Consider the following 18,778-nt stretch of genomic DNA (forward strand, 5'->3'; position numbering starts at 1 on the left):
GCATGCAGTCCTTAAAGGTTTTCATCTGACTGTATGATACTGTGATATGTATAAAAAGACCATGATACTGAATTTTATAACCACCCCACACCAATTTAACATATAAACAGCTGCTCCAAGATGAAAAAAGACCTACATTATCTAAATATTAATGGAACATTAAAATATTATTAGCTAGCAAGTCAAAATGTTATTTAAATTAAATGAAACTGAAACTTGACCCATGTACGGATGCAGTGGTTCATGTGCTATTTTTGCAAAAATGTGTTGTGTTATGGATTGCTACTATCATATTTAAATTATACAGGAACATGGCCACACCTCACATCGCATAAGCTGTAAACATGCCGTTAATCCTTGTTTATGAATAAGCAACGTGTTACTGTTGTAATCTGGCGCTGCATTATATGAAGCTGGCCCACTGTCTTTGCACTGTTTTTGCTCAAATACAGGTCAAAGTAGATTTTTAAATCACTGCTTCCAGTTTTTATTTGCTTTTCCAATGTTTTTAGAAATAGCTTTGTATTATTACACAGTTTTAGAAGTTTTGTGCTTATGAGTGAACAGACACAAGAGCAGGATCACTTCTGACAGCAAAAGATTCTTAGTATTACAGGAGTAAACTACAAAACTTTCGTAAAAACTTTGCACTGTAAATCCAAAGTCTCAAATTAAAAAAAAGTCTCTCTGAGCATGTCCATCATACAAAATAATCCTCTAGAATGGCTTTTAACTGCTCAGGAAAGGATTCTAGCTCAAACTTATTCTGCCCATTATGTCATTAAGTCTAATTAACTCCCTGTTTCTATATACATCCTCTGTGCTGAGCTGCTCCAAAAACTACATACCCAGAGAGACCAAAACTCTGATTCTAAGATTCAAAACTGCTGAAATGACGTTTACTCAAGTATGCTGTAGAATTACATACACACAAGTGTGAGAGAAAGCGTCTTATCTGAGGAACGCATGGGGGTTTAATTGCTTCCTGGCTTATCCAGGGCTGGAAAATGTTAAGAGGCCTGCAGACAGCCTCTATCTAAAGGATTTCCAATTAGAGGGAGAATCCTGAGAGAGGAAGGGCTACTCACATTCTCCCAGCTCCTCATGGACAGGAGTTAACGAGTTAGTCTTAATTGAGCCAGGAGGGAATCGGCAGAAACCAATGTTACAGGCTACAGCTAATCAGGTGCCAAGAGTTTCAAACCATAGAAAAAACTTTAAGTGTGTTGCCCATGAGGAAGCTTGAAGCACAGGGTTATTGTTAGCGCCCTCTGCACACAATACTTTTTACATGCCTGCTCTGCCAGAGTTTATTTATTTAGTTTTGTACTGGAGCTACGAGGCTGATGTAGCTAAGTACAATTAGCCATTTATCATCATGCAAAAAGCCTGCCTACATCATCACACACTTGTCACAAACCGGAGATGTTGAGTAATCTCAAATAGACTTATGTGGTTCCTCAGTGTGATACTGTTATCTATAAAAATGGACAAAAGTGCATTGCATAGCTAAAAATATGAATATCAGTCATCAGAAATCTTCTCCACTTTAGTCCATCTTTATACATAAAAGTATGTCATACAGTATTAGTATCCAGATATGCAGTCTGTTTGTGATTACTAAACAATGTGGTTGGAGGCAAGTGTGCAATAATTTAGGCATACAGTTTGCTCAGTGTTAATACGGTGGATTATAGCTTCCATTACTTTTAGCTACAATGGCCTCATAAGCAGCAGTGCAAAACTAAAGAAGTAAACCTTTCACACCAAATATGTTGTGGCTGATCGAGTACATTTGGGCTAAGGGGAAATTTGCGTAGATTTGATTTTTGGCCATAATAACACTTTTGCATGTGCACATATCACCTAAGATAATACAAATAAGACTAGCAACTTGCAATCCTACACAGCTCTTTCAAAAATCTCACCTGTTCATGCTGTAATACAAACGCATGTTCAAGAGTTCATGTGTTCACAGAGCAGATTTAAGTGTTCATACTCACGGCTGAAAGGGGATGAAGTGCTGCTTGTCCTCATCATCCATTTTGCCTGTGATGATGTCAGTGACATCCATTACTGAGAAAAAGGAAGAGATTCAATGAGTTATTACTGCAGGGCAGGGAGTCACTCTAATTAAGCAGGAGGGTTATGATACTATTCCTTAAAGATTATGAATACAAATGTAATGAAGAAAGTACTCATATACTGAAATTCTGAGAATTCTGAGAATTGGTGATTTGTTAATTCTCCTGAATTTTATTTAACTGACAAAAAGTACAAAGAAACGATTTCCAGTGATTTCACTGACCAACGTAACTGCATTTTGTAAATTTAAACAAACTTCGAATGTCTGCAACACACTCGAAGTTGGGACAAAGACATGTTTATGACAGTGTTACATCACCTTTCCTATTAATGACACTTTTTAATCATTTGGAAACTGCAGATACTAACTGTCGCGGTTGTGCAAGTGGAATTTTTGCTCAGTCTTGCTTGACACAAGACTTCAGCTGCTCAACAGTCCGTGGTCGTCATTGTCTGATTCTCCTCTTCATGATGCACCATACATTTTCAACAGGAGACAGCTCTGGACTGCAGGCAGGCCAGTCAAGCACACACACTCTGTCTATGATACCACACTGTTGTAGCTCATGCAGAATGAGGCCTGGCACTGTCTTGCTAAAATAACCATAGAATTCCCAGAACAAGCTGTCATGTTGATGGAATCATATGTCTTTCTAAATTCCCAATTTACGGCTCCACATCAATGGTACCTTCACACATACGCAAGTCACCCATGACGTGGGCACTGAGGTACTGCCATACCATGACAGATGTTGGCATTTGCACCTTTCACTGATAAAAGTCCCTTTCGTATTTGGCAAGGAGAACTTGACATCCATGTTTCCCAAAAACAAACTGAAACATGGACTCATCTGACCATAGCACACATTTCCACTGACTTTCAGACCAGAACTCAACGACATTACTGCATAGAACCAACGTATGGCTTTCTGCTTGCATAATACAGTGTCAAGTTGCATTTGTTGATGGAGCGGCAGACTGTGTTAAGTGACAACAGTTTTCCGAAGTAGTCCACGTGTATATTTAACACAATAGCATGACGATTTCTCATGCAATACCATCTGAGGTCATGCACATTCAACAATGGTTTCCAGCCGTGCCTTAGATGGACTGAGATTACTCCGGACTCCCTGAATCTTTTCACAATATTATGTACAGTAGATGGTGAAAAACCTAAATTCTTTGTAATCTTGCGTTCTTTCTGAACTTTCTGACAACTCACTCATGAAATCTGGCACAAAGCGGTGAGCCACAACCCATCTTTGCTTGCATGACTGAGCCTTTGGTGGATGCTCTTTTTACCCAATCATGATACCCTTACCTGTTACCAATTCACGTGCCTATTGTAGAACGTTTATATATATATATATATATATATGTGGGTGTATATATATATATATATATATATATATATATATATATATATATATATATATATATATATATATATATATATATATACATACAGAGAGAGAGAGAGAGAGAGAGAGAGCATTTATGAGCATATGAAAGGAAGTGCAGTCAATAAATCTACTACTTATCACTATCAGTATGAGAAGACTGTAAGAATGTTATAATACTATTAAATATATTTGATATATATTTAAAATATATATTTAATATATTTAAATATGTGAATTTTTACTTGCTTTAAGTAATTCTGTCCAGAGAAATTATCTTACATATACATACATACATACATACATATATATATATATATATATATATATAGAGATAGATAGATAGATAGATAGATAGATATAGATATATATATAGATATATATATATATAGATATATATAAATGCAGCCATTTTGGTTCTGTAGCATTTGATATTACAAGCTGAGGACATGGCTCTCCAATCAGGCACATGAGCCAAAATGAAGGTAGCAGGGTGCTGATGAAAGCACCATCACTCAGGTGCAACTCCACACAACCTCTCTGACGAACCTACAAGTCTCTGCAGTGGTTAAAGTGGGGGGAAAAAGACAAGAGAGGCACTTCTCCTTCCCACTTCAAACATACGTTTGATGTTGAAACTGATACTGGCACATTCTCCCCATTGTCCTTCACAAGGGTTTACATACATCTTGCTCTATACCCACACACTGGGAAATAAACAACAGGCGATGTCAAAGCATCAAGGTCGTCATGACAACTTATTATATTTATAATATGCATCCAAAGTGCAATTTGAGTCTCTGTTGGGGGACACAGCATACAACAGCTATGAGTACACCATGCAAGCATAACAAATTCGATACGTAGGGAAAAAAAACAATCACATTTGTGACGATGAGCTCTCCAAGATGAACATCTCCCGTCACCTCTTACAGGACAAAGAATCAAGGGTTGAATTTCCCTGGTGATGAGCAGTGGGCTGAGAGCCAATCTAATTAGTTTACTATGGAGCCAGCATCTCTGCCACCAGGGACGAATCACTCACTAATTCCTCATTCTAATTCCTCATTCTACTCTCAAAACCTCTGATTATCAGCTAAATCTATTTATGCAGTCAGGCGAGAAGCCTTGAGACAGGGGTCTTTCTTCACTGCTCTCTTGTTTTCTCGTCAACACTCTTTTAGAATGCTTTCAATCAGATTTAAGCAATCTTATTTGTCTTTGCCGTATTATAAATCTCTTAATTTGGAAAAGCCAGGCTTACAAGGGCCATATGTTTTCCAATACTCACATCACTAAACAATTCAACAAAAATCACCTAATAAAGCAACAACAGCACAGCCCTCATATCTTATTCATGAAAGGCAGATGTAGTCCCAACTTTTTCACCCTATTCAAGACCACATTATGCTCAACTGATCAGGCAATATCACTTGTTAACCAATATTTTAATTGTTTGAATCAGATATTTAACTGACCCTCTGTGGCTGAGTGGTTAAACTGGTTCAGGTTGGGTCTATAAACAATAAATTTACCTGCCACTCCAAAGGGCCGTCGAAGTCCGGATGTCAGCTTTTTAGTGTTATTGTCCCGCAGTTCCATGCGCCCCACCCGGACAATCTGACAGACAAAACTGATTTTCTCCCTCTTAAGGTCTTCGCTGCCAAGGTCCTACAGAGCAACCAGACAAGCACAAACACATCATTACAGCAATAACCTACACAAATCACGTGTGTATATAGATGCGCAAGATCTAAGCAAGAAAATGAAAGAGAGCTGAACAGATACTAGGAATGTAACAATACAGACATTCTCACTTTTTTGTACCACAATACATTTTTTATCTAAAAATATATTTGCTCATATTTTATAGTCAAAGTCCAGTGACGAAAACAAGGCAGCAATACCTGGTCAAAGCATAAGAAACACAAAAGAATGATTTAAATAAATAAAAGAAAATGAATTTGAATACAATTTTTAAAAAGAACAGTAGAAATTTGTCTGATATCACAATCATCATTTATAGCATGCAATCTAACAATTCAATACACAGCACATACTGTCTTGCAACCGCCATATTAAACTTTATTTTATCATAATTAAGATATAATGTATGTGTGTATATATATATATATATATATATATACATACACATAAATAAAAAATTCCTGGATACTTAGAAGAAAAGATTAGAGTAACAGTTCCACTATGATGGAGTGTTTGGTTAAGCTTACACACTTTGTTAGTCCTTGTCTGCTGAGGAGTGGAACAATTGATCCATTGATTGGATCTTTTCCAGCATGAGTAAACTTCAACTAAGCAGGCCCTATGTAGGGTAAATTGTTCATAATGGGGTCTGATTTGGCAGACCGCCTCATTTTCTGGGGAGGACTGTGGGATGGTGCAAAGAGCTGAAGGAGGGAAACATCTGCCACAAAGCACACACATACAATGAACTGAAACAAGTATTCAGATTTTTGTTTTTGTTATTTAACATACTTTCCAGTGTATTTATATATACACTTCAAATTTACACACAGAATGACTTTTGACTTTGTACTTATATGACCAACGTATGGATTCACAAGAATAAATGTTTAAAAAAATATTTAAAAAATAAGTTAAAAAAAATCTAAACATTATATTTAAAGGTTAAAATAAAAATAAATCAAGTTCTACATATGAATGCTGTAAAAATAGAAAAGTAAAATGCACTTGTCCTTCATTATCAAAGACACTGCTATTTTCTGGGAAGGTCAGCAACCATGGTGAAGGAGCTTCCTCAAGTTCACAGGGACATCATCATGAAATAACACTAAAATGAAAAAAGCTACAGGGCCCTAGCAAAATTTTTTAAACATCCCAAATGGTACAACTGGTGTCATAATACACTAGATAACACCTTAGAACTAAAACCGCTGTCCCATGACAGGGCAGCATGCAAGATTTCTCTCGGACTAATTAAATTAACTAAAAATTTGCAGGACGACCTGACAGCAGTAGGAATCACTGTTACCAAATATGGCTTACTTCTTACTGCAGATGTCACAAAACTAACTGCTAACAATGGCTTTGCAACAAAGCCTTTCACATGTTTTGTTCACAAAGTTAAATTATGTGTGTAAATCTGAAGTGGATATCTGCACTCAAAGTACATTAAATAGTAAAAACCTGTCTAAATATTTGTTTTCCTTCACTGCACTAGGGGTTGCACAATTTCATTTTTACTAGTTTATTAATTATCGCAATGAGAGTCTTCCAGACATCAGAGAAAGGTATTTTGTCAGTATCTTGCTACCAGCTAGAGGCAGATGCTTCATTTTGAGATGGTTATGCATTTAATCCATCAGCAAAAAAAAACTGTGGCTTATCAAGCTAAATGCTAACTAGTCCCAGCAGCAAGTAGTCACCTGCTCAGCACAACAATAAGCCTTTTGCTGCAAGATATTTTAACTAGATTGAAAAACAAGTCTGTGCAGTGTATGGTATTTCACACCAATAAAGTTATGTAAAATTAGACAGGATTATAATTAAAGGTTATAATTTAAGCCACTGAAACAGACTCACTGTGAGTCTATTTTTGTTGTAGCAGTTTTAATTTAATGCCTCTATACATCATGCAAAAACAACCACCTGTGGTTAGTCATTGTGTATGTCAGTCAATGCGCCCTTAAAGTAGGCAGTACTCGGCCACACTGAGTGACAAAACCCACCAGATCCTCTCGCGATAGTGAAAAGTCTGGTTTGTAAGACTATATTTCAGGACAGTCTTCCACAGCTTGCAGATGACAATGGAATTGTTTTCATCTCATGAAGTATTTTCACACAAACTAAATATGTTGACCTTTGTATCAACAGTGCCAAGTCAGTGTTCTGTTACTGTTAAGAGAGGGAGAAGTCAGAAAGGTCCCCTAGTCACCCCTTACAGAGTGTGAGGGTAACCATCAACAGAGGCTGTTACCAACTCTAAAAATGGACTGTAAGGTGAAGTGCACTCTCTTTTGGTGTACTGTTTCCTACAGTCCCTTCATTAAGGCATAATTACTGTGCGACTATACTGCAATAATTATGTATACAAAACAACAGAGGAACACAAATTAAATTGTCACTTTATAAGACTGTAATTACTCAGCCGGGGCAGCACACTGCTTTAGATCGCAAAAATATCACACTTAGCTGAATCACTAAATGTTAACATGACTAGAGAAATCACCGTAAACTGCAACAATGAACAAAATAAAGACCCTAAATATTTGGTGTCATAAAGAAGGATTTGGATAAATGAATGCGGGGTGTCTATTTGAAATAAATAAGGACTGCAACAAAGAATGCGAGGATACGCACTGTGAATACGGCTCTCAGATTGTGAAGCTGATCGATGTCCTTGACCAGGCCTGAGCTGGACCACCGGACCAGATAGTTTTCACTGCAGGTGAGGGAACAGAAAGACAATGGATGGGGGAGTGAGAAAGAAATACAAATAATAAAAGGAAAAAACACCATGAGAATTACAGGTAACAAGTAATTTGTCATAAATTTGTCATAAATTGCCTTTGCAATTATTATGACATAGGTATCCACTAAACTGATTCACAGAGCTCCAGGTTGAAAATCAGCCATCTGGCCAGAGACACTTCTTACTAAAGGCCAGCTTGTTGTTTTGGGCAGTTTACTGTTTAAAGGCTTTAATCCTGGGACAATAGAAAATTCCAGAACAGTAGAGTGGGTGGGTGTGTGTGTGTGTATTAGGAGTTTCACACTGTATTGATCTCTTTGTGTGTATGTGCCCACAGCGTTGTGTTTTGGTCTGTTTGTATTCATGCATATGCTGTGTTTTGGGTTGTGTGTACGTGTGGGCGCTCTATTCTGAGAGGGAAGGGGTTGTTTTAATGCATGCTCTGTGTTTTGCTGTGTGTGTGTACTCTGGGTTTGGGGCATGCTTGTTTGTGTGTATGAACAAAAACAGGGCACAAGCAAACAGGGCCTACACTGCATTTTGCACTTTGTAATGTGCCACACATTTGCAATGGGAGACAGCTCTGGACCGCATGCCCCCGAATTCTTTGATTACATAGCCATATTGTTTTAACACATGCAGAATGTGGCTTTGCGTTATCATGCCACAGTCTGTATGGACATCCCCAAAATAGACACAGTCTAGACAGCAGCATACATCACCTCAAAATATGTTTATATCTTTAATGACGCATTAATGACGGCTTCACAGATGTGCAAGCTACCCATGCTATGGGCACTAATACACATAATAGACCGCAGCTTCTGAACTTTACACTGGTAACAATCTGGACGGTCTATTTCTTTTTTGGCCCAGTGAAGTCCATTATTTCTATAACTAATCTGAAACACTGACTTGTCATGCCACAATACACAAGTCCACTGTGCATCTGTCCATTTCAGATAAACCCAAGCCAAGACAAGTTGGCAACACTTCTGGAAGTTGCAGATATATGGTTTCCATTCTGCATACAGTCGTAACTAACTGACAATGATTCAAAGTATTCCCCAAGCCCACGTGCTGATATCCATCAGAGAAGCATGCAGGTAGGGGTGGACAATATGGAAAAAACAATATATCACAACACATAAAGAAATGTTCACGATACACAATGTGTATCACAATATTTTGATGCACAGACAAAATACTTAAAAGTTGCTAACAACTATGAATACAATATTTATAATTCAACATTTCACATACTGCTCTCCACTAAACCCAATTAAACAGGGGTAATCATGCTCTATTTGTAATGAAGCTTGAAGTAGGTTAGTTTTCAAGTGTTGACAATATTCACAATATGCTCAGAAGTGCATAGGGTGTATCAAGATAACAAAAAAAAAAATTCGTCATATTGCACACCCCTACACTCCTATGATGGAATTTAGTGCAGCAGTGGGTCAGTTACTAAAATTCTTATAGTTGCTTGTTGAGGAGCATTGGTCTTCAACTGCTGGATTATTCACTAACTCAGTTTTTGACAAAGTGGCAGGTCTCGACCCTTCTTTGCTTAAAAAGGACGAGGCCTTTCCTGGTAGGTTGTTTACACCCTAACCTCATTGTATCACCTGTTTTTGACCATCTTTAAAATTTGAACATTAACCTTTAACACAATATCCTTAGTCTTAAATCGCCCCGGCCCAAGTTTTTTGGAACATGTAGCAGGCATCAATTTCAGACTGACCTATATTTACAAAAACAACGAAGCTGACAAGGTAAAACATTAAATGATTTTGTTCTGTTTTCACTGTAATACAAGTCGAAGTGGATTTACAAATTTCTGATTTCAAGTTTTATTTGCATTTCACATACTGTCTCACTTTTGTCTAGAATTGAGGTTTGTACACATGCATGTACGAATGTGTACGTGTCTTCAAGTGTCTGGATGGAGCACCTGATAAACTTCGATTCAATCGGGTCGTAGAGAGACATGAGCACCTCAGCATCCTCCCCAATCTTACACACTACATTCTTCAGTGTCACAAAAAGAGCAAAAGATGGCGTGGAGGCAAACTTGGCCTGTCTGCTCAGATCCAGGTTCTGCTTCTGCGACTAGAAGGGAAAGATGAAGAAAGAAAAACATCCACAATTAACAAATTAATATCAAGATCTATGCTTCCATTGTGATCTGCTGGGAAAATGCTTCTAATTCAGCATCTCTCACAATTTTCTCTGCTAAAGTACAAGGTGTTACTCTAAAGAAAGAAACAAAAGCTTTCAATGTTTCATTCAAAGTCTAAACATCACGTTTTGCAGTAACTGATATGACAGTTGTATGAGATCAGGTCGACATCAAGACAGTGACTTTAAGGGTACTGGCAGACTATAAGAGCCACTAAAATGATTCACAGGCCATTTGATATTTTTAATTTTATATGAACAGCCTACACTGGACAAGTGATTATAACAAACATAATTATAATTAATGAATGGAAGCAGGGAATTACAATGCATTTAAATGTGATTGTAAAAATGTGCATTTATAACTTACAATATAACTTGCAATACAGCACACTTGGGCAAATACACACACAGACACAGACACACACAGACACACACAGACACACACACAGACACACACACAGACACACACACAGACACACACACAGACACACACACATGCAGTAATTATAACTCTAAAAAACAACACATTGATGTTAGTTACAAAAACTAAACAAAAAAGCCTGAGGGCAACAGGGGATTAAAGCTAGATGCCAAGTTGTTCAAAACAACACTGATGTTTTGCTAATATTTTAATGTAAACACTGCAGAAAATGACATGCCATGTGTGTATGAAAGTTAGAAAAGCCTCCACAGTCAGAGCTGCTGTGTCGTTCACACTGTTTGCATAGAACGTATGGAAATAGCTACAGTCAACCACTGAAAGAACATCTGAGATAACGCAAGCACATCTATTTGTGCTCCCTGCTTCTCAGATTAGCCCCCCCATCTGTGCAGCTGGAGCGTGCTGAGAAACAGAAGAAAAAAAAAAAGTGGGAAAAAGAAGTGAGAGAATGTTTGCAAGAGACAGCAAGAAGGAAGAAGAGAAAGCAAGAGTAAAAGTGTGAGTGTGTGTGAGAAGAGAAGCTAAAGATGGTTTGACAGGCTGAAACTGCTCTCAGAGCATCTCTCTCTGTGTATATGTTTAATCGCAGGGAAAACTCAGACAAAATCCCTTCACGGGCTTGTCTTGTGGGGCTAACGAGCACCAAACAATGTCTCACACTGCAGTACCTTTTGCATTCTGGTGGTAACGTGTTGCTAAACTTCTAATCAGTACAGCCATTAGGTGATGTATTATGTGCCTCAATGATATTGAAACTAGCAAGGTAGCTTTTTAGCCTGCATATTTTTTTCAACAATCCCAAAACTAGCCATCTTCAGATGGTTCCAACATAAATTTCAAAAGTCTCAGTTGGCCAACATTAGGCATTTATTTTAAGCTCACACATGCACTAAAACTGTGACTGATACCTGATACCTGATGAAGCACTTGTCAACTGAAAAAATGATAACTGGACAACTCTCAGCCAAAGGGGGCTGCGCTGTTTCCAGCGTAAAGGAGTAAATATCAAGCTAATAAAACTAATGTGCCTATTAGGATTAGGGCCAAGACACCGCAGCTGAAATTAGCCTTTTGATGCCGTGTGCTTCTATGTTAGAAACACTGACTCGAAGTAGCTCTGCAGTTATTATGTGGTCATACACTAGAAAGCCTGCCATGTCACCAGCTTCCTAGTTCTGCTACATATGCTTATGAGAGCAGAAATATTAGCTTCAGCACGTAAGTTGTGTGCTTTATTGCATATTGGTGTGTTTGTTTTTGTTTAACCTTCTCCTCTTGGATGCGTTCTTCGATCTGTCTGGATGCGGCCTCATGCGCTCTAAACAAGCTGATGGTGCTGGTAAGGTCTGGATCCAAAATGTTCCCATCTTTATCCCTCACCACCAGGTCAAGATCTAGAACCCTGAACACCAAAATGCAGGACAGGACAGGGATCAAGAGGGAGAACAAACCAGAACAGAAAAGGAGGATTTATATAGTACACAGACAAGTAAAAAAAAAAATGATATAAAAGCAATTAAGGCCAACACTACGACAGCAGTGATCGCAAAAAGTGCAACACGTAAACTCAAGCTCCTGAAAGCATGAATAGCTTCCTCACTGAAATGTTATTTTGATCCAAATAATATTTATTGTTTAAAGGACAAAAAATTAGCTCAGAACAATAATTACAGCTTCAGGAATGAGCATGGAAGCTTAAGGAGAACCTACATTCATTTCTGTCATGGTATAGCCATAAGCCAGACTGTAACATCATGGCTATGAAAAATAAAGCCAACAAATGCTTTTAAACTGCTCTGTGGTGACCTGCCCTCTCATGGGTGCTAGATTTTCAAGGTGAAATCTCTACCATTATTATAGAGTAAACTACCACTATAAGCCATCTGTGAGGGCCTTTTCACACTGATTATAAAGTGGCCCACATCTCCATTACAGCTCAGTGAACAGTGTTCTCCTCTGAGCGTATTGAAGAAGAAGCATATACATCAAAGGTTTGTGCTACCTTCCCTTCACCACCTTATATTGTTCAGAAGTTTTGGCATGGAAAAACGGAGATGGAGCAACTTGAAAAGTGAATACGAAAAAATATGGTAAAAACATAACGCATAATATTAAATATCGGAATCATATTGATATCGGCAGATATTTTCTTAAAAAAAAAAAAATCAACAGCAGCATTAGACAGATGTTGACTGGTATTTCAAACCAGTATTCTATAACATAATGTATTCCAGAACAGCAGAATGTTGAGGCAACACTGGGTAGCTGTGCAAAAATATCAGCATTTTATTTTGCTGCATTTGTAGCCCTCTACAAATAAATATTAATTTTGTTTCTGTAAGGCTAACCCTGGATGAGCTAGTGCTAATTTATACATTTCATAAATGTTTATGTATCAACATCGGCAGATATGTACATGGAAAATATCGTCATATATATATGCACCCCTAAATAATACACATAGCAGACCATCACACTGCCTGCCTCTGTACTGAATCAAAACAAAAAATGGCACCACATGGTCAGTCTGTTCAGGAATAAAGAGGCAGAAGCACATACTTGTTTCCATAGTCGATTTTGGAGGTGACTTTCTGCTTGAGCTCCGAGAGTTCGTCCTGTGGAAGAGTTCCTGACAGAATCTGAGACCGCCACTCGATGAGATCATAGAGCATGTCACGAACAGTATTAAACATCTCACGCTTGTCACCCTGTGAAAAACACACACAGGCTGTTTAGTCTGTGCATACAGTGCAATGAGGGCTAATTAAGCTGTCAACATTCACTACATGACTGAACTTTAATACGTCAAGACAGTAACTTAGCTTCGTACAACAAACGAGTGAACTATGGTGGCGATGGTTGGACAAACACTTCAGATTTTACAGAGACTCTGTATAAACACTAAAGTGAACAATGATAGTAGAATAATCTCCATTCACAGAACAAAAACCTTTCATGTAACTGGTTTGTTCGAGATATATTCAATACATTTTGTATTCCAGAATGGGAGGGACTAGTACGTGATATCATCACGGTCCATGTGGGGCTGCCACACTCATGAAATTTTAGCTTATGATTAACTGTCATCTAAATAATTGTGATTAACTAATTTAACTGTCTTTTCTTGTTCATTGTTTGAAGCTATTATAACAAGTCTCAAGTGGCCAAACTGGCTGATTAGCTACCTTACTTGCTTGCTATGTTTACTTAGTAGCTAACACCGATTGTACTGTCAAATCAATACAGCACACTTGTTGTGCGAACACTCACATAAACGTCTACAGAATTAGGTGTAGAGGTAAGCAAAGTTTCATGTTCTTATTTAGTGCGTAAATATGAGCAAGCATTCCCTCTACCAGCATACATGCTAAAAGAATTAACTACATAACTACATAACCATCAAACAAAAATACTGTCTTCCAAACATTAAAGCAGCATGTTAGAAGTTAGAACTTTTGTTTGCATGAGCCCCATGATGTCAAAGAGTGTGTTTACTGCTTTCTTTTATTTACATTAATTTGCTTCAAACCAACACACTCAGTTCACATTTTGTTTGTTGTAACATGACTGTGAAATCTAACGTGTGTGGAAAATGACCACAGTCAGCTTACATAACTGTCTTAAATGATTGTGATCATCTAAAATAACTGTGATTAGGCAATTATGTAATAATTGTGACAGGCCTAGGTCCACGAGACGGGGACATTCCAAGACATGTTTTGAAAAAACACATTCATGATGCTACAGTCACTCGTTACAGTAGGCAAAGGCAAATGCTGCATTTTAAATCACACTGACGACTTAAAGATCATTACTCACCACATACAGATCCCTCCATATCGAAGCCCATTCCCGCAAAGTGGTGGTGACCTCATGCACTAAAGGCAACTCTGTGGGAATGACTGTCTCCTTGGGCCTAAAAGGCGAGAGTCAGAGAAAGGAAAAGCAAAACATTACATTTGGTCATGTTTTATATTACACTATTAGGCTACATGTGATATAAAATTATGGTGTGTATATTGTCTTTGGCACCAAACCACATTATTTAAAACCACTTATTCTGGCAATAAGCGTGTTTTCACTTGTAAAAACACAACATACCATTGGAATACATGCAAATAAACAAATATAGTAAAGCAAAAACAACTTCCTATTTTTCAAAAAAGTAGTTTGCAGTGATTTAACACTACTGTGATTAGTGAAACAAGTACTGATGAGTGAAACTAAGTATTGAATGATAACTGGATGCATAATACTGGGCTGCCACAAGGACAGGTCTGGAAAGGGTTGAAAATCACTACTTGCTTAATTAATGATGTTATTTGTATTTAGTCTAATATTAGTGTTTTTTTTCCTCAGCAGCTAAACACTTCCTGCCGACATAAACAGCGTAATACTAAATTTCCGGGTGCCTAAAACTTCTCAATAACTTCTTGTCGTCATCAACACAAACCGCTGTATCGCCATTTCTGTTATTTTTTATTCTTTTCAGATAATCTGAAAACAAAGGTTAAAAAAAATCAATAAAAAAAACAGTTGCCCTTTGTCTAGTGAAATATTTGATGATCTAGTTAAAATATAATTGTTTGTTATTTCCATTTAAAGGTTAAGAATGTTTCTTTCTTCTTCTAGAAACACATACACACACGTTATAGCTAAGTTACATTGTAATTACATATTTATTACTCTGCACAACCAACAACTTTTTGTCTGCCTCTAGCATTCCTGCACACACAGGACTTACGCACCCATTTAGGCATGCAGGAACATCCATCCGTAACAAGTCTAGACACAGAAATATCACAATAATGTGCTTTTGCTTTATATAACTCTTGGTCCTTTTATAAGAAATGCCTCTTCACTCAGCTTACATCCCTAAATCTTCCTTGAATAAGAATCCTGCACTCTCCATTGCTAATCCTGACCTTCTCTCTGCGCCACATTCAGATCGTCATTTCAGATGAATGTTCAACGCCGCTGCCACTTTCGAGGACGGCTGTTCTGAAACCTGCTCTCAATCAGCGCTCTGATTACTCCCACAGCGAGATCTAACTCGCTCTATTCCCCCACTGCAACTCCACTCAAATCAAAGCCCAGATCTCCAAAAGCTGTTTCTCACCAAAAAATCTTCCTCCCCTCCATTCACATATCAGGGAGATGATGTGGAAGTGGGTTATTCTGAGTTCTCTTAAGGGCAGAGCTCTGCTGAAATCAGTCTTGCTGTTTGAGAGCTAAAGTATGATACTGATAAGAGTGATAGGAACCCAGGGAGAGAGCTCTGTAAAGCCTTATTTATGGCACCGTTCAGAAACACCATCTTGCATACTTGCATAGAACGAGGGCTTTCATCTCCAGTCTTTGGGATCTAGTGCTCTGCAACCTCCAGGATTAGAGTCTGAAAACTCTGATAACTATAGGATCTTTAAACGTAATGCTTTAAAAGGAGCCATGTTCGATATTTTCCTAGCATTTTTTTCCCCATTCATAACACTTGTGTGGTTTTATTTATCTAAAAAAAATACTCACTCACATTACCGTTTTCCAACTCTGTTCTAATTGGCTACCCTGTGTTTTGCCTTTCCAAAAAGTAGACTAGTCTGAAAGCTACTGAGGAAGCTGTTAAGTCTGGGCTGGTATCCTTAGGGACAGAAATAAAATCATAAACTCAGGAAAAAATAAACTTCACCCTCTTCTCTCAGATGTCTGGATCCTTTGGAAAGCTGAAGTGATCCATTTGCTTCAGCTAGCAAGAGCACATTTAACTGTTTCCCCTTATCTTCTGTTCCAATAACTGCTAAAGACTGGTTGCTACTGCAGGCATTCTTAACACTTTAGCGTGAATGTGTGAGCTAAGCAGCTGCAGGTTGAATGAGTGGTTATATATAAATGTGTTCAAGCTTGCGAAAGCACAAACACAGTGAATTTAAAAACACGCTGTTCTTCCATATATGGACTAAGAAATGAATGACACGTTTTCAAACCTTACCTATAGACATATCAAATACTTAACTCAAAAAAGCAAGATAAATTTAGTTATATAGACGCTTTAAAATATTGGTATGCATATCTCAGGCAAACCTGTTTTAAAAATGTACTCCCTTCCCTTTATGAGTAGGCTTGCTTTGCTGCCAATGATTTTAGTGAAACCTGCATTCCTATCACTGAAGTATTCATAATGCACTCACTTCAGGGACACAACACTGACAGCAAAGCCATATGGAACATCCTTGGACCTGTAGGATGTTCCATACAGCACATGCTGAAATTAGCAAGTCTGAATATCAGCCTATTTCACTGACCTTTCTGCTGTGAAACCTGCAGACAGCAGTAGAAGAACCCAGTAGCTGTAGTTTGAGGTTATAAATATAAAATCAAGGTAACTTTTTATTAAGGTTGGGAAAAACTAGCATCACTCACCCACTGCCTTCAACTGTGGCCTCTTTTAGATGTATGTAGCAGGCTGGAAATATACCCTGCAAGCAAAAACATGTTTGTGCTTTAGCTGTGCCATTATCAAAGAACAGCATACAGACAAATGAAAAATAAAATATTAAAAACAGGCACTGATTAAAATCACATTTCTAATTAACAATAAACGCCTCTCAACATCTAGAGGTAACACTGTACTACTTCACTGCAAACTTCATTCCTTGCCCACACCAACAATTCATCTTTTTAGATTTTCATTTTTCTTAGGGTATTAAATTCCATCTCTGGCATATGAATTTGTTCTGAGCCTTGACCTCCTCATAAATCAACTCACCTTCTTTGACTTTCTCCTCAACCTGTTTCCCCTATACCAACCTGCAAGAAAAGGAGGGTGTAATACATTACTAATACTGTAAGCAACAATGATTACAATGAAATTATGCACCTGTACACAAATATTCATTTCTGGAGAGAACCGACAACTTGTAGTCAGAAGATATGTTTCATAAATCACCCCTTGACATGATCTCTGAGATTCTGAATAAACCATTCAGAATCTCATACTAACAACTTTAACAAACCCTAGACAATATGCTTGGAGGCAGTCATATTCAAACATGACAATGGGAGAGACACTGGATGGGAAAATTCTTTCTGACAAAAAACATAATATTTGCAAAGGCAATGTAGGAGTATAAACCATTCAAAATGGAGAAAGCTGTTGAAAGGAATGAGAAGAGCCGGGCAGAAACAGCTACTTGTGGGATATGGCTGACTCCAATTACACCTGCTAGTGCAGAGTAAAGGCACTGCTGTCAATGACAAAGTAATAATGCTCCATTTTCCCAGAAAACCACCGGTGTCAGACTCGATCAAACCCATCATCGTTCGTGAGTGAGACAGAGAGAGGAACAGAAAGAGAGAGAGACACATACAAGACAAACAGTGTGAGCAAGAGAGACAGCAAAGGTGTTTAGGGAAAGCAGAAAAAAGAGAGAGACAATGCAAGTGTGTGTGTGTGTGTGTGTGTTTGTGTGTACGTAAAACTCACCTTCATAGGTCTCCAGTATATGTACTGTGTCTCCAATCTGCAGTGACAGCTCCTCGTCACTGCGTGGATCATAGTTATAGATAGCTGAGGGGCGAGAGAGAGCAAGATAAATCAATGACTATCACAGAAGGTACTGAATACACTGTGCGTAGTCCACACACAGAAAAGAAATCACTATTACAAAGTTCCACATAATAATCTGTAGGATAAATATGTAAATTAGAGGGGTTTTAACTATATACAGTGAAATCGCAATGCAAAAATGTGAAAATTGGGGCTGCAGGATAAATTGTATTTTCTATCATCATCACAGAGTTTCAGTGACAAACACAACATTAAGAGCTGCGATGACAATAGATCACATCATAAGCCTACTGAATACCTCTCTGTTCCAGTGACTGATCCCTGCTCTCCCACCTGGAGACAAGTAACCTTAGCATTTGGCTAAACAGCCAATTATAACACACATAAAACACAGCCATGATACACACACATGCACAGCTCAAAAACTCCTCCATGCACTGAATTACTAACCCATGAAAACATACACACACACACACACACACACACACACACACACACACACACACACACACACACACACACATATATCTATATTTATATGCAGTAACACTGACGTGGCGGTGGTGTGTTAGTGTGTGTAGCGCTGGTACAAGTGGTCAGACACAGCAGTGCCGCTGGAGTTTTTAAACACCTCAGTGTCACTGCTG

General features: G+C 38.0%; 1 protein-coding gene across 1 annotated transcript in view; it reads right to left on the reverse strand.

The window, feature by feature from the left end:
- dock1 (dedicator of cytokinesis 1) overlaps positions 1-18,778 on the reverse strand; it is a 293,715-nt gene that overhangs the window by 229,789 nt on the left and 45,148 nt on the right. The window contains 10 exon segments of the mRNA XM_036572082.1: positions 2,004-2,076; positions 5,021-5,156; positions 7,830-7,911; positions 9,896-10,053; positions 11,834-11,969; positions 13,127-13,275; positions 14,387-14,483; positions 16,985-17,040; positions 17,331-17,371; positions 18,048-18,131. Of these exon segments, the coding sequence (XP_036427975.1) occupies positions 2,004-2,076; positions 5,021-5,156; positions 7,830-7,911; positions 9,896-10,053; positions 11,834-11,969; positions 13,127-13,275; positions 14,387-14,483; positions 16,985-17,040; positions 17,331-17,371; positions 18,048-18,131 (1,012 nt within the window).

The sequence above is a fragment of the Colossoma macropomum genome, unplaced genomic scaffold, assembly GCF_904425465.1.
Source record: "Colossoma macropomum unplaced genomic scaffold, Colossoma_macropomum, whole genome shotgun sequence".
Lineage (NCBI taxonomy): Eukaryota > Metazoa > Chordata > Actinopteri > Characiformes > Serrasalmidae > Colossoma > Colossoma macropomum.